At 42.1% G+C, this 16,414-nt stretch overlaps 1 protein-coding gene across 4 annotated transcripts in view; it reads right to left on the reverse strand.

Moving 5' to 3' along the window:
• Positions 1-16,414, reverse strand: part of ndst1a (N-deacetylase/N-sulfotransferase (heparan glucosaminyl) 1a) — a 42,877-nt gene that overhangs the window by 4,100 nt on the left and 22,363 nt on the right. For 2 of the 4 annotated variants that reach the window (XM_044205403.1, XM_044205405.1), the window contains exons 2-10: positions 9,400-10,422; positions 7,072-7,554; positions 6,242-6,329; positions 5,698-5,852; positions 4,652-4,837; positions 3,362-3,490; positions 1,946-2,128; positions 1,380-1,476; positions 943-1,066 (exon numbers count right to left, since the gene is read on the reverse strand). In XM_044205403.1, the coding sequence (XP_044061338.1) occupies positions 943-1,066; positions 1,380-1,476; positions 1,946-2,128; positions 3,362-3,490; positions 4,652-4,837; positions 5,698-5,852; positions 6,242-6,329; positions 7,072-7,554; positions 9,400-9,945 (1,991 nt within the window). In that variant the 5' untranslated portion in view covers positions 9,946-10,422. Of the gene's footprint in view, positions 1-942; positions 1,067-1,379; positions 1,477-1,945; positions 2,129-3,361; positions 3,491-4,651; positions 4,838-5,697; positions 5,853-6,241; positions 6,330-7,071; positions 7,555-9,399; positions 10,423-13,268; positions 13,411-16,414 lie in introns of those variants that run through there. The other 2 variants (XM_044205404.1, XM_044205406.1) reach the window with 2 other exon arrangements.

Consider the following 16,414-nt stretch of genomic DNA (forward strand, 5'->3'; position numbering starts at 1 on the left):
AAAAAAACAACTAAAAACCATCTAGCAGCATGGCACAATGTTAATATTTAGGCAGCCCACATAAATATCAAGCCTGCCAAGTAAATAATGTGTTGGGACTCTTAATGCTGTGATGCATGAAGCCTCTCATTGATGCAGGTTTCAAATCAATTAAACCTACAGGAAACTCAAAATAGTGAATTTCTATCCAAATAGGTGTTAATTGTGTTGCTGGTCTATTTCACTAGTGAGAGGATTTTGGCATAATTTACAGTGCAGAGTGTATATACATACATACATACATACATACATACATACATATACACAGCTGTGGTCAAAAGTTTACATACACTTGTAAAGAACATGTATGTCGTGGCAGTTTGAGTTTCCAATAATTACTACAACTCTTAATTTTCTGTGATGGAATCATTGGAGCACATACAGTGTGTGTGTAAAATATCTATATACACACACACACAGAGTTTTTTTTTTTTAAATACATTAATACACACTTAGTGTATATCTGCTTACCACAACATTATAGTGTGTTATAAACCATTTATTAAATGTTTATATGCTTATGATATGAATGCTAAATGGGGGAAATTAAAGTAAAGTGTTGCTCCCTCAGGCTACAATGAGTCTGTGCTTAACCTGATTCAAATGCTGGCAAATTTGTCAGCAGCAATTCCATTAGCTTATGTACTAGACTGAAAGATGTTAATGTCTAAAAAGTTAAAGAGAGTTAATGAACTCGCCAAATTTAATGTCAAAAACAACAAGTAAAAACGCCCATACCAAAGGAAACAATACACATAAAATCATGAAGCACAGTTAAACCCAGTAATTATATGATTTCTGAACATTTCTGAATATATAGCTGGGTAAATGTGGTCGGTAGCCAACTGCTGCCCAGCACTACTACATTACAAAAGGCTGAGGTGTCTCTGTGGGGTTTCTTACCAGTCAATGCCTCTGTGGTAGTTGTGCCCATTGAAGAACTGGATCTCCTCAAAGGTCTCCTTGCTGGGGTAGTTACTGGTCAGGTCAGGGTGCATGCCAAGAAACAGGTAGAGCGCTGTCGTCCCTGAGAAAGCAAAGAAAGAACAAGTGGTATACATGAGAGAGATAAAGGGGAAGAAAAGAGCAAGAGGTTTAAAGAAGTGAGTATCCCATTATAAGTGAACACACAATGCCAAAGGCAACTACAGCAACAATAGTAGCACCGTAAAAACAAATCACAATCTACTCTACTACTATTTCTGATTTTCAAAGAAATAATCAAAACCTCACTCAAACCACTTAGGACATGGCACTTCTGCTTTGAACTGAGTGATACGCTTTAGATTGAATCATTTCCAAATTCATCCTGTAGGGGGGGTTGAAGTACTGTGTCTCACCTGTCTTCTGAGGCCCGATGACGAGCAGTTTGGGGAAGCGGTCACATGTTTTCTCTTTAGACCAGATGTCCTTGTGCCTTTTGTCCTCACAAGGATCCTGTAGCCACAAAAAGATAAACAATCCTTTGTTTGTTGTAAGTGGAGGTCCTATAGAATTCTAACAAACATGTACATTTAAAAATAAAAGAGAAAGCAGGGCAACCTTTGTTTACTCAAATCTTCGTCAGGCACTACAGTTAACAAATGAGACGCATTTAATAAAATATGTTGGATGGTTAACGACATGGCTCTCCAGCCATCGATAAAACAACATATTACTCCTGATGAAAATCATACACATGCTGCATGTCTGCCTACCGTATGTATTGCACAGGATTCAAGCTATTACTGTATAAGGTCATATTTTAAAGGGATACGATGTGTTTATTACAATACCATTGTCAGTTGTATTGTGTCTTTATTGCAGCATTCAATTGCTGGCAAAAAATAAACTATTGAATGCAAATTTTGGTGCCAAAAAAATTTAAATGTAATAAATATAGAAATAAATGACATCCTCATCTTACCTGCCAGAGTGGATCTCTCTCGGAGGGGAACAGGCTGAAGTATTTCTGAGCCAGTTGAACAGGTGGCAGGGTCTGCATCTTCAGGTTGGTCCACGTCTGGATGAACATCACCAGGCTTTTAAAGGTGTACAGCCCAAGGCGGTCATTCCCATAGTTTGATAGGTGGGTCATGAAGATACTAATCTGTGAATGGGAAGGAACAAGCAGAGTAAGATTTGCTAAGGGGATGAAGGTAAACACAATATGGTCTAAATTGGAGATGGGTAGTATAAACTGTGTAAATAGCACACTATTAGAAAAGATATGAATTTAGCTTGAGCTGAAATAAGTCGATTAAGTGATCCGTTAACCATCAGAAAATGCCAAACATCGGATTGTTCTGGCTTTATATATATATATATATATATATATATATATATATATATATATATATATATATATATATATATCACATGGCATATCATATATCATTTGTCATAAAAAAAGTGTTATCTTTGGGGTTTTTTTACTTTTGGTCGGATTAAACAAGTATTTGGAAGACGTCACCTTGAGCTCTAGAAAATTATGATGAATAATTTTCAGAATATACTGACATTTTATAGACTAAACAATGAATTGATTAATAAAGAAAATAATAGCTGATTAATTGAAAATAGTTGGTTGCAGACCTAAATCTGACTTAAACCATTTGTATCACTATACAATATTGGATTTTAATTGTCTCATCAGCATTAGGGCAGCGCAACTATTAAAGGTTAAGTTCACAATTTTTCACAATTGGTCTTAAAACAATAGTCAGGTGCTAATATGATCATTGCAACAGGTTTTTCTTGCTGTAATCATTCCTTCTGTTCATACTGGCCATTATCGCTTCTTAATGCAATTTCAATGTAAGTGATGAAGGACAAAATCTACAGTCCTCATTCTTCTCATATTCAAGTATATCTGAGGCTAACATGAGGATATCAATATAAGTTTCAGTCTTTTTGGTACAAATTTAATATGAAGCCTGAAACAAAGGCATTTCTTGAAGAAAGGGTGCTCATTCCACCTTGAAGATTCCACCTTGAAGATTTAGTTTTAAAAAGTCAGACATTGAGAAGAATACAATTATTCGCAAACTATGCAGTGTGACATTTGTTGCAGATATGATAATAAGTAACCTTTTTTTTATGATAATCTCAAAACAAAACATGTTGACGAATACAAGGAATTTTTAGCAATGCATTTCAGCTCCAATGAAAGAAGCTTTTACAGTAGCATAAAAAGAGAAAGCACGATGCAGACATCACTGCTTGAGTCACTGACTAGTCATTGTCCTGTCCCTCGTTTAAATTTCAATTTACACCACCAGTTAAATGGGTTTCCAAGTGTGCAAGACAAAAGCTGTGCTGTGTGGATGCGTATTTGACTCACAGGGTTCAGTAGAACAGTGAGGAAGAGTTCTCCTCCATTGATGAGCTTGTCGAGTTCATTCGGACTGCCTGGGTAGTCTTTATAGAAGATAGTGTGTGTAAAAAGACCACACGTCTGCCTGGGCAGCACCTGTAATGTAAAAAAACAAAGTTACCAAACCAAAAGAGCAAAAACAGGAAAGAAAAAAAATAAATAAAAAGCAGTCACACACACACACATTAAAAAAAAATAATTCTAAGAAATGCATTCCCACAAATAAAGACACACACCATCAGCCCTCCACTGAGAGCAGAGCTGTCAGTACTCCAGGCAGTTACCCCACACATTGTTTGCTTTCAATAACATTCATATTATGCAGCTCATCTAGCCAAAGCAAACCTCTTATTCACTCTGAGTCTATATGGAAATTCATGGAAATGCGTTTACAGTTTGGAGTGTCTGGGGAACTGAATATCAATCATCAGTAAGCAGTGGAGACTGTCCATTCAGACTGCACTATCTCAAGGACGGGAATAGAGCTCTGAGACCACACAGGCCGACTGAATGCCAACACTACAAAGGAACTGGACTGAGGCTGCACTGTTTCCTATCAGCGCTGAAGGTCAACCTGGGAAAGAAACAGATAAGATTTTTTTCCTTCTTTTGAACCTCTTGAATGTAATCTATTCAACTTTAATTCTGGTCTCATAATTATATTATTCAACACCAGCTAGCGCTGTGAAGCTGAAGAAAGTGCAGTTCTTTTGGGTGTTGACATTTCAGTGATTGGTTATGTGCAGACACTTGCTGTGCTGTTGCCAGAGATGTCAGTCTTCATTATGGTGCTAAGGCCTGCTAGGCAACACTACTTAGACAGGTGTCTCACGCAAGACTGGTTCACTTGACTACGTTATCATCTCCCATTCTGTAGAAGAATACAACAGCTCAGCAAGACTAATGAGATGATTGCCTTTATCAGGACTTCTGTTGCCTCGGTAATAAACGGTAAATGAAAATAAGATTCTGCTCAGCATCTTTGGGGACAAGACTTAAGAAAAGCAGAGGCAGAGATGGAGAGTAACTGCTGGGCATGGCAGAAGAATAAGTACAGAAGAACTGGAGGAGGTGTAGATGGAGGTATAATTAATGAATGAAGGATAGCATATGTAGATGGAGAAAGAGAACCCCGAAAGGGATTATTGGCTGAAAAGGTAATGGATGTTGAGAAGCTGAGTGGAGGGAAAGTAATGGGCCAGAGGTAACAAGATAATGAGGCCTTATGGATGTCTGGTGTGTATGAAGAGGTCTTACGCTAATGCCGCTGTGGATGAAGCCTCGCCGAAAGCGGGCAGGCTTCAGGTGTGGGTATTCCTCTGTGCTGGTCACCTTGATGCCCCACACCTTCTTCCAGGCGTCATACAGCTGCATGTGGACAGGGTAGACGCCAGAGTGGTGGGGCGCCACTGCATAGCCCATGTTAGTAGGGATCCCATGCTCCTAGAGGATGAAAATACATTAGTGAGAGTCAGGAGGCAATAAAATGAGAGAGTGTCAAAAGAAAGCAAGGTTCATCAACGCCCATCAAGTTCCCTAGATATTGAAGCTACAGTATAATCTTTTTTCATGAAACCAAACCCCAATTTGGTTACAATTTATGGTCAGCATGTTTCCCCTCAATAGCCATTTGATGATTTTACATTCAGTAATTGAGATAATTACTGAATCTAAATCTTTACAGTAGTTTGTACTGGTAGCGGCAAACCCACCATTCGGGCGCAACACAGGGTGGCTTTTATTGTGAAGCAGCCACAGGGAACTTGTCACCGTGATTAGCGCCATGGGCTTCATCAAAAATGTGTCCACGAATTCAGACAGTAATTTTCATCTTTTTTCTGTCAGTGGATCATTTTTAATAGCCACAGTGACCTGTAAGATGAGAAGCTGCAGGCGACAGGGTGCACAACTCACAACTCCTCACCAAGGAAACCAACTCTACTGTGTCGTCCTGTTGTGTGGAAAACTTCTCGCATTGTGCGTAGCATGAAATCTGATCGCAGTGAAACGTGCATCCAAACAAACGTGAGTTTGTTTGGATGCACTGTAAACAGATACACCGGTTGCTCTTCTGCTGTATTCCTGTCAAAGCAGCTAGCAGTAGTGTTTGCTGCAGTATTAAACCACGCTTGTTGTTACCTCGGTGACCACGGGTGAAATCTTACAGATTACCACTTTAAAAAAAGCATTAACACCTTGCCTGAGATTGCTTATTTGAACAAGGAAGACGGGATAAGCAAGGACAGCTCGGATCACAGTGCTCACCCAAAGCTGCGATCTGACCTTCACCCCCTGTGACTCACCATGGCAAATTTCTTGTTGAGCAACATCTGCTCGGCCAGCACGGACTGGTTGTGGAATAGATGGGGCTGCATGTGGCTCCACATGTGAGGGAACCACCAGAACTCCTTTACATAGGAAAGCAGCAAGTCATCTCCCAGGTCCTCCTCATCAGATCCTGGAAATGACAGAGAGGGTGGACAGTCGGAAAAGAGGGAGGAGATGGAGGGAGACGAGGTAAAACAAGAGGTGATGGATAAAGAGGAAATGGAAGGGATAAAAATGGACAAAGAAGAGGCAAAGGTGAAGTGGGGTCAGCGATAAGAAAGGGAGGAAGTGAAAGTCAGAGAGGCAAAGGGAGCAGAAGTTCAAATATTAGGGTGAGGTATGTGGGAGATAAACAGGAAATAAAGTCAGGGCATGAAGGAGAAGTAGAGGAGTAGAGGAATTAAAATAATGTGAATCAAAACTTTACAATCTAAAAAGTGTTATCTCTTTCAGTTTAGTGCACATTCTTATCTCTGCATGAGTTAACAGTAGCAAAGGTTCTCTTCACAGGATGCATACCAGCGTGAAAGAATTTCCCTGAGAAGCCCAGATTGAAGGTGAAGTTGGGCACATGGGTGCGCAGCTCCCTTTGTGTCTCCAGCAGGGCCTGAAACAGTGGGAGGAAAGAAGAGTGAGTCAATACATGTTGTTCTCATACTGGTGCACAAGTGCATTAATGAGGAAGTGTGAGCGCCCAGGCGCACGTGTGCCCACATACATATTTCATTCTGCAAGTTTCTTTCGGTAAACATCCAACATCCACTCCCAGTTGCCTCACTCCTCTCCTTCATTCTCTTTGATATTTTTCTCTCCTCTGATTCGGGTGTTTGTTTCACTTGATCTCCACGCTGGATGAGACTCCCAGCACACACCCTCTCTCACGCTCACACATTTCTCCATCTTGTCAGGGTATGATTCGTTCCTAAAAGCTTGCTGTTGCGCTGCCAGTAAGGAGGCCTTGATGCTTCTTCCATAATGTTTTCTTATACCCTCTGCCTCTACATGTGAAGGGGGTCTGTTCTGCTCTGAGGGGACGTAAGCAAGAAGCTTTTCAACATTCTTTGTATGTCTCTGGGCCCCTGAAATATTCATTGCTGTGGAACGTCTGTGACAGTGTGAGCAGTGGGGCCTGTCAGCTTTGAGCGGCCTACTGGGACGATAGCATTCAAAAGGAGAAGAGGGGCGAGAAGAAGGGGTTTATGTACGACTGGCAGAGGATAGCACATGCTATGTGTGAGGCAATTTTTATATTTCAGCAAAGGGCTGTTGGAAAACACAAGTTGATGAATACATAAGTGGGTTCTATTCTTATAAAGTTTTTCCACTCTGAAACACATGCACAAACTCACCTTTACATCAGGTACCTTCATGCGTGTGCCCTCTTTGCCCACAAAGATGTCATCTATATCCACCAGGATGTAGCGCTCCAGGGACAGCGAGAGCCTCTTCCCTGTCAGAAAGGCCACCGCGTCCACAAACACCAGCTTGTGCAGCCAGAAGACCAAGTTGTTGCCGAACAGGACCCTCTGGATGCCATCATGGAGCCCCAGGTCCTGCACTACCGATGGGAGCAGAGCAGCATTCTGCCCCATCGATGCGACGCTCTCAGCTGATTGGGTCTTGGCCAGCAACACAGGCTCGTACGTTGAGTGGTTGGACTGGAAAACGGTCCAGTCATCCCCGGGGAGAGGACCTGGCAGGGGCTGCCCGGATCGAGTGATAAAAAGCAGGGGGGACTTGGGGTTGACTGTGCAGTCCTTCAGACCCAAGTTAGAGTGAAGAAAGAGGGGGAAGCCTTTCAGCTGTGCACTGAGCAGACTGTTTTCATTGGCCTGATCAACAGAGAGACAGAGACAAGACAGATAATCACACAGATTCATCATACACCAGAGTGATGAAGACAGAAATGTATTGAATATAATTCCTCAATTTCTCCAGTCATGTGTGAAATAAGGAATGTCAGGCCTACTCTAATGTGAAGGCATGAGGCAGCTTCTACCTGCTATGCTCAATCTGCTATTCTCCGAGATTGCAGTCAAAATGACTAACCTCCTGCTGTAGCTCGAAGATTCAAAGACTGAGGGTTTAGTGATTATTCATTGAAATTTCCCCTCCCAAATTTGTCTTTCTCCGATTCTCTCACATCTCTACTGCCACAGATACACAAGTCCTACTTTCTAATGCACTTTTACTTACAGTAAGTTTTGCTTAAAATTTCACCACTGTGTGGGTGGATACACGGTTAACACTGACATGCACTGGCTACTGTTTTTTTTCCATTGCAAACTAGAGCCCGACAGACAGTAGATTTCTGAGGCAGATAACAATGTTTGAGAGTTGTAAAAAATCCAGTAACAATATATGAGCAGATAATCTTTAATCCTTGTGTTTTGTTGACACTGGCTTTATTTCCTCATTGATTTAGGCTTCAACATCCCATTGCTGTATGTGTAAATATAATAATAATAATAATAATAATAATAATAATAATAACAGCAGCAAAATTTAAATGTATTTAATTACATATTTTTCTTTTCTTCTGACCTTCTTAAAACCCAATATGTAGAAAGGTATTCTCTTTACCATAAATTGGGCTTGGACATTTGATGTCAAACCAAAGTAATTTGTCCTTTTCTCTAACAGACCTCTGAAACATGTAATCAGTTCAAAATCATGTTTAAAAGTAACTCATAAAATGAGTCACAAAGTGCCAAGCTGATAAAACAATGTTAAGTATGTTTTTTGAGCTGTTAAAAAGAGGGCTTGGTGTCTCCAGGATCCCAAACAGAACATTAAAGTTAACATAAATTATGTACATAATATAAAGAAATATTTTTGATTTGGATGCTTTAAATTTGGTTATTAAATAATTGTGACCAAAGTACATAGTTCAGGCTAAATTTGGCATTTTTAAAATATACTTGTAACAGCAATACTGTTTCTTAATTAGCTCAAAAATATCTTTTTTGTACTTTCTTATTACTTATCAGCCAACAAACATGCAGATACAGACATTTGTAATCAGCTAAAATCGGGCATATAGATATTGGTTGGATTCTACTGCAAACAATTCAGATAGCAGAGCAGCAGTGATGTGTGGCCAGGTCATTGGGATGCACAACCTCGCTCTACTTCCTCCTCTCCCAATATACAGTAAATCCCACCAGGATTTCTTTCCTAACCTTCACCTACACCGCCTAACATCAATGCACCACCATCCATGCCTCCACATCGCTTTCTATATTCTTTCCATGGCTCAGAGATGATGATTAAAACCATAAGACCTGAAAACAGGCCTTGGGCAAACAGGCTCAGTTAGGGATTACTGAGAGAGAGAAAGAAGGGAGAGAGAGAGAGAGAGAGAGATACAGAGGAAGAAAGAGTTACAGAGGCTGAGGACTTTAGAGAAATTAAAACAAAGGAGAGAAAACAAGAAAAGAGAAACACGAGACTGGGCAAGAAGAGTGAAGGAGGCCAGCTTGCAGAATAAGGAAAAACAAGAAATAGATTAGAGAAACAGTGCAGTGGGACTGAGTGATATTGAACCAGGCAGGTCTTTCCAACCCTGCGAATCCCATCTCCTTAGAGACGTTGGAGCCAGATGGACAGGGCAGAAGGTGTGAGTGAGAGGAGGGAGAGGAGGGAGGGAGGCAGAGGGAGTGTGGTGTTGTCCTAACCTTGAAGAAGCCAATGATGCCCACTCCATATTCCACACAGTATTTGTCCAGCAGCTCTCGGTTCCAGGCATCCAAGTTAACATACTTGAGAATGTTCTCATAAATCACAAGTGTGAAACGCCCCCTCTCTTTGTCTGTCAATGTGGGCATGTCCCCTTTACCGGGAGAGATCTCAGTCTGGTACCTGAACCGGCCAGACTCCAAGATGGCCACAATCTCCTGACCCAGTTGAGAATACTGGCTTTCCACAAACACCAGAACCACAGGATCTGTCCTGACCCCTCCGGGATCCACCCCGGGGCCCCCTGAGACGCCCCGCAAAGGTAGCAGCCGTGACGGAGTGACCCTCGGGTCATCAGAGTCGGCAGATGCTCCTTCGGCCCCGGACACGCCCCCTCCCGATGGCTCCAGCTCCCGCTTGACGCCATAGAGGAAGTAGGCTGAGATGAAGACGCTGACGGTGCAGAAGAGGAAGAGGAGGAGGAGGGAGGTCTGCAGGGGGAGGAGACGGACCAGCCGACGGAGGCGTGTCACGCATCCCAGCATCGTCTCGCGCCACACCGCTCCGCCCCACTGGCCCAGCAACACGCCTTGGGGACAGCCTCACTCAGTGTGGGTAGAAAACGGCAAGCAGGGGTTATTCACAACAAAGTCAGTCTTGCTATGAAGCTAAATACAGATGGCGTTGAGGTAGCAGCTACAGCAGCTACTGGAGAAAGAAATGAGACGGTCTCACGTTGGCTCTCCCTCATATTGCAGCGCTGCTTATGTCACCATGGCAGAGAAATAGGGGGCCTTGGACTGCTGGTACACACTTATGCCTCAGAGGGAGAGCTGGCAGGCCGAGTCACAGGTGGAGAAAAATGATGGAAGACTCCATCACCTGTCCATCATATGAACCTGCCAACCATGTCTTGGCTAGATTTCGCTCCACTCTTTTGATTGGAGAATGATCTCTTGAGAAAAGTAAAGTCAAGCAGGTCATCTCAGCAGCACCATTCCCTTTGGATCGACTTTTCTGACCTAGAAAAACAGCAAGACAAAAAAAAAATAATGTTAAAATCTGAAAAACACAGCAACAGCTCCTATAGAACAAACATATTCTTTTGTTGTGTGGGTTTAGCGGTGTGTGGGAGATGTGTGTATACTGCCAGTGCCAATACTCCAAAAGTTCACTCCAAACTAGTCCTTGCATTCACCTACACAAAGTAAGAGCTGCCAATTCCCCCCTACACACACACACACACACGCAAACACCTAACCCCTGTGTGCACAAACATTAACACACACACACAAAATCACTCGCTCACGCAGCCTCCACACAATCAATAGGCAGAATGTGAGTGACAACAAAGCCTCGAGGCGAGCCAATTCCCGATTCAGTCCAGTAGGACTTTGTGACTGCATACAAGTGAAGCCATCGCCCGCGGGGACACTCGCCTTCTATTTCCCTCAACAGTGTCGAGTCCAAAATGGAGTGCAGGAGAAGGGAGAAAAGCAAGCTGATGGAAGGGAAGCGATCCAAGAGCAGAGGAGTGGACGACAGTGACAGACAGACCTGGCAACAGCAGGATCCTTTACTCTGGGAGAAAACCCCTTATCACACTCAATATACATCCCCATACCCTCTGTAGACCTATCATAATCTACCAGTTCTTTAGTCAATCTCCATCAAGCCAAGTGTGAAAAGTACAAGATGTGGCATGAGAACGGTGTGAGCTAGTCACTTACAAAAACATCCTTTCTACATTTAGAGGCCCGGTGGAGAAATTAACCAGAGCATCATTACCTTTGCATGGAAATGCTCTGTCCATTAAACTGGAAAGCTATCGAGGTGCGCACACACACACACACACACACACACACAACCCTTATAAAACCCTAGATACCCATTAGAGTAGAGTCACAACCCTCACAACCCAAAGGCATTAAACAGTGACCACCAAACCCATCAAGACTCATCAGACACAAATAGGACATAAACTGGATTTGATAATGCCATCAAAGGGTTTATCAGTAACACAATAAACCGAGGTTTAATTAAAGGTGAGTAAGATTAAAAATACAAGAGTGGCCATACTATGCTGAGCACAGTGAATCCTATGGGTTACATTACAATTAATAAATTATTGACTTTTCACAACCTGATAGGAGATAAAGTTTAGATCATTCCATACATCATTTTGGAATAACATATAGATAATTCTTTGATCACTGAAGTTATGGTTCATGTACACACAGTATTACATGGGGGAAAATCAAGCCCATATAGTGTCCCTTTAATGTAATCAAGGTCAGCATTCTGGCGAGCAGCTCTGCCCCCTCTAGCCTTCCAGCAAAGCTTAACACGATGCCTTAAATCTCCCTGCGAGTGCAGTGGAAGAAATCATACTTCTTTTTCTCTGAGTCGTGTCCAAATTTCCTCTTCACAGGGAGGCAGAGTCTAATGTAAAGAGAGGCCGTGAAGAAACAGTGGGCGTTCAGAGAATGTATCGCAGCGGAGCAGACAAAAAACAACAGCCCTGGTCGCTTGAAGTTCCCCCTGGTACCTTGTTTGTTTGTTTTTGAGGGAGCCAGGATTCGTGCCATGGCATATCAAAGTATGATTAGCCACAGGAAGTGACTGCTACTGGAAACAGTGAAGCAGAAGAGAAGACAGGGGAGACAACTTTTAACACGACACTGAGGCCCAGTACTTGTTCCAGGCCTTTTTGGCAAAGGACTCGAGTTGGACTTAAAAAAACTTCCAATGATGAGGTTTCTCATCACCAAATTCTAGTTATAAGGGCTGAGCAATAGGGCTGCAGCTATCGATTAATTTTAGTAATCGAGTACGAAATACTTTTGCTTTATTAAAGAGCAATAGTAAATATGCAAAAGAGAAAATAAGACAGGTCTCTTAAAATGAACAACTAATTGGTTTTCTTTTTAGAAAAATCTACATTTTTATTTTTTAAATTGCATACAATAACATTATCTGTGAATACTAAACCCAATTAGTGCTGGGTTTTAAAGAAAAACATTTTCTGAAATGCAAAAACAAACAGCTTTTGCTTTTAGGTATGTTTACTTAAGTTTCAGAACTACAAGTTTCAACCTAACTACAGCTCAGGCATAAGGTAACCCTTTACTGTCTTCTTTGTGGCATCTGTAGGAGGCAAAAACGAGTGGACGGTGTGAACTGTGACTATCAAAATAATAAATAACATGAATGAAGCTCAGGCTTTCACAAATTGACTGCAGCATTTTATTTTCTGTGGTTAATATCTTGAACAAAGTCTAGCTAACTTAGGGACATCATAACTAGCCAGCACACTGATTTACGTTGTTAACTAGCCATTACATAAAGCCATAATTAACGTAGCCTTCACTCTTTACTCGCTTTCATATAGCTTGTGTCGGGTCCGCTCTGTGGACTGGATGCACAGACTGTAACGTTATGCTTTCTGCTGAGATGCTGAAGCACAGACGTCGTGCTATTGTGGACCCTTTCTGTCGCTTTCTCTGGCCTGTCTCTACTCTGCGCCCGTCGCTGTTTGCTCTCTCTTTTCCCTTTTTGTAATCCGCGCTGTCAAGTCACGCTAAAGACGCTCTCGCACACAGCGTAAGCGCGTTGTGCAACAGTAATAATCATCCGTGCGAAACATGCGCTCTATGTAATTTTATGGATTCATTAACGAAGCTTCGATGCAAATAATTTGAATCGATTATTTTTAGTAATCGAGTTAATTAATTGATTAGTTACAAAATATCTGAAAAACACCCATCACCCACGTTTCCAAAAACCAAGCTGATATCTTCTTGTTTTTCTGTGGATTAAAGGTGCCCTGTGGATTGAACAGTTTGTGTTTACGTTCAGTGTTTCTCACCAAAGCGCATTATGTGTATCCTTGACGTCTAACAAACAGGTTGGATGCATTTCCTTCCTCATAAAACATTTGCAAAGCCGATTTCTTTGGAACTTAAAAAAAAAAAAAAAAACCTGCACGCTTTACTTGCTAGCTTCTTCTTCACTGCCTTTGCTGGTGCATTGCTGCGTTTCGTGGCGCACTACCGCCACCTGTACGTCAGTGGACATCGTGCACGTGAACTGTGTCGCACTTTTGCACATGCATGAGACAAGCAAAACACGCACCTGAAACGTAAAAACATTGCTCCATAGCGCTACTAATGTTCAAAAACGCCACACCTTTCCCTTTAATCAATTAACTGGTTCAGCACTAGCAGAATCATATCCTGATAGTATGTTCACATAATCTTTTACAACTTTAGTTGTTATAGTTAATAATTATGAGCAAGTTAAGTTAAGAGCAAATTTAGTGAAGTTTTTCTTTTGCTACTTTGTCTCATGTTACGCACCACAGTGAACGGTTCATTACTTTGAACATCAGTTTAAGCTGATGTGATTTTATATATTTTTTTCTCTATCGTGTTGTATATTGACTTAGGAAACTAACTTTATTAATAACGCTATAATGACTTCAAACACATACCACCCAGCTCCACTCTTTAAGAAGGAGGCAATCTTAAAGCAATTTTCTGCTAATGATTAATCAGAATGAAGACATGTTATCTTCGTCTGCAGGGAGACAATGAGCTCTGTTGTGACTCTAATGACACTGTTGACATGCTTTGGAGCCGATTAAATGGTGACACAACACAAACGGAGTAGGGGCACAGAAAACCTCACTTCTTGCCCAATTCGCAGCAGTGATGAACGCCTCCCAATGTTGACCTTCAGACTGAGATACAAAGAGCTACAACTGAAGGAAAAAAGGGAGGGGGAGAGAGAGAACGGGTGATGGCCCCAGCTGACACAAACAGGGAATGCTCAAGGCCTCGAGTGTGAAGCTACAGCTTTGAGATCAGGCCAGCTAAATAGGGAGTACAATACATTACACTATAATGGAGATGAGGATATAGCACTGACTGAATGGCTAATGGATCTCAAATGTCTGCACGCCCATCTCACCTAATGTGCCTTCTACTTTCTATGCCATGTATACCTTAGAAAAAGCCAAGATACAACCGCAAACATCTCCGTTCTCCTTCCTTCAAAATAATAGATGCAAAAATGCAGAGGAGGAAGAAAAGAGAACATGAATATTTCATGCCTAGCGGATGAGAGGTATAGCCAGCAGACATATCCGTAAGGTAAAGAGCAGCCAAAAGGTGCGTAGAGCCCTGAGCGTTTCACTCTGCCAAAGAGAGTCAGTGTCTTAACTCATGCATAAAGGGAGAGGCAGATGGAGACTAATGCGTATCTGATAACCAACCTTTTCATTCTCAATGATGGAAAGAGCTCAGTCTGAATATGAGCTCTGTAATTGCACACGTGGACTAAAAGTCTCCCTAAATGGAGGTGGCAGACAGACGAATAAGAGGAGAAAAGAGCAGCAAAGGGAGATGAGAACATGAGTGGAAAGGGAGACAAAAGCAGAGGCAAGGACAAGATCAACTACTAAACCTTGACAAAAAACGTCAGATTTAGAACGTCAGATTGGTGGGAGCAATGAGCGAGAAATTCACCCTTAAGGCAACCATCAATCTCAAGGCTTTGAAAACATCAATTAAAATAGTCCTCCCATTATTTTATAGCAGCTGAAAGATGGTGACAGAATGAAGTGGAGGCATAAACAATAGCAGGTGATGGCCGAGAGGACAGACTAATGCTTTTCCCTCAGGGTGGGTGGTCACTCAAACCTACTCCCTCTACATCACGGGAAGCAGGCCAGAACCATACTGCTAGATTAATGAGAGATGATGAGGAACAGGGGAAGGAGCCTGGTCCTCAGCTGTAACAACTCTCTGGATAAACAATGCTAAGGTTGGCCATATGTAACCTCCCACATTCTGTTCCCTCTTTCCCCTCCCTCCCCGACACTGCTGTTGCACTTCTTTTAAAGTGTGAATGAGACTAAGTGTCTCAGGGCTTATGGGGAGAGTCAGTACATTAACTCTGTCAACCAGAGTCAGGCTAGCCGTAGGTGATCCCTTCGACAAATAAACTTTTAAAAAGGCGAACTGGACCCTCTGAGCCCCTCACGACCAAACTGTGCCCCCTTCTCCCCCTGCTGCCCCTCTCCCCAATCCATCCTCTCACCACTAGCTGACAGAAATAAACGATGACCCTCTGTGTTCAATCACAACAGGCCCTGGCAACCGCACGTCCTCCATGGAAACGCCAGAGTTACGTTGTGTTCAGAGGCATGGAAACTGTGCAGAAGGAAATAGAGGGAGGGCAGTAATCCATACGGCACTCATCAAAAGGCTACTGTTGTCACTTTCCGGCCTTTGTATGAGCCACTTTGGTACATGCACATCAATACACAATCACAGCAGAGACAGACCCGAGAGACTCATTAGAAGAGCTACAATCCAAACGATCTCATTACAAAGCACACATGTTTTGTTTGTATTTATTCCTGAACAAATATCACTGAGCTTTTGTGCAAACACTGAGGGCTTACAAACACAAAAACAAGTTTGGTCTGATCGTCTGAATTGTACACCGGGGCATGGGTCAAGGTTAAATGGGTAAGAATGACACCAATGTAATCCCTAATCTGTAATCCTGTTAATCTCAACACTGCAAACAGCACCAAATGTGCTTATGCCAGCTCTGTTACTGTGTGAGATGCCTTGAAGGGATTAAGAGATGAGACACAATAGAGTGACAAAGGTGAGGATTGAACATTACATTGAGAGAGAGGTCGAAATGCTATGTATCTTTACTCCTAGTCTTGTGCATGCGTTTCTCATTTAGAGGACTTTATCTAAATCCACAAGCGGCCAATTTTGAATCTACAGTTTTAGAGGTGTTGTGACCACTGTCATCAGCTACCACCAAGACCACTGTGTTGGAATTCTCCGCCACAAGCAGCTAGAAGCAAAGCTAAAGCAAATTTTTGTATTTGCATTCAGCCTCCTACTTTTTCTTGCAAGAGATTAAACTTCAAAAAGCGAGAATTTTCATATCTATTTTGAAGCACATCTAAAGCAACAAACAGGCACA

The sequence above is a fragment of the Siniperca chuatsi genome, linkage group LG8 (genome assembly GCF_020085105.1).
Source record: "Siniperca chuatsi isolate FFG_IHB_CAS linkage group LG8, ASM2008510v1, whole genome shotgun sequence".
NCBI lineage: Eukaryota > Metazoa > Chordata > Actinopteri > Centrarchiformes > Sinipercidae > Siniperca > Siniperca chuatsi.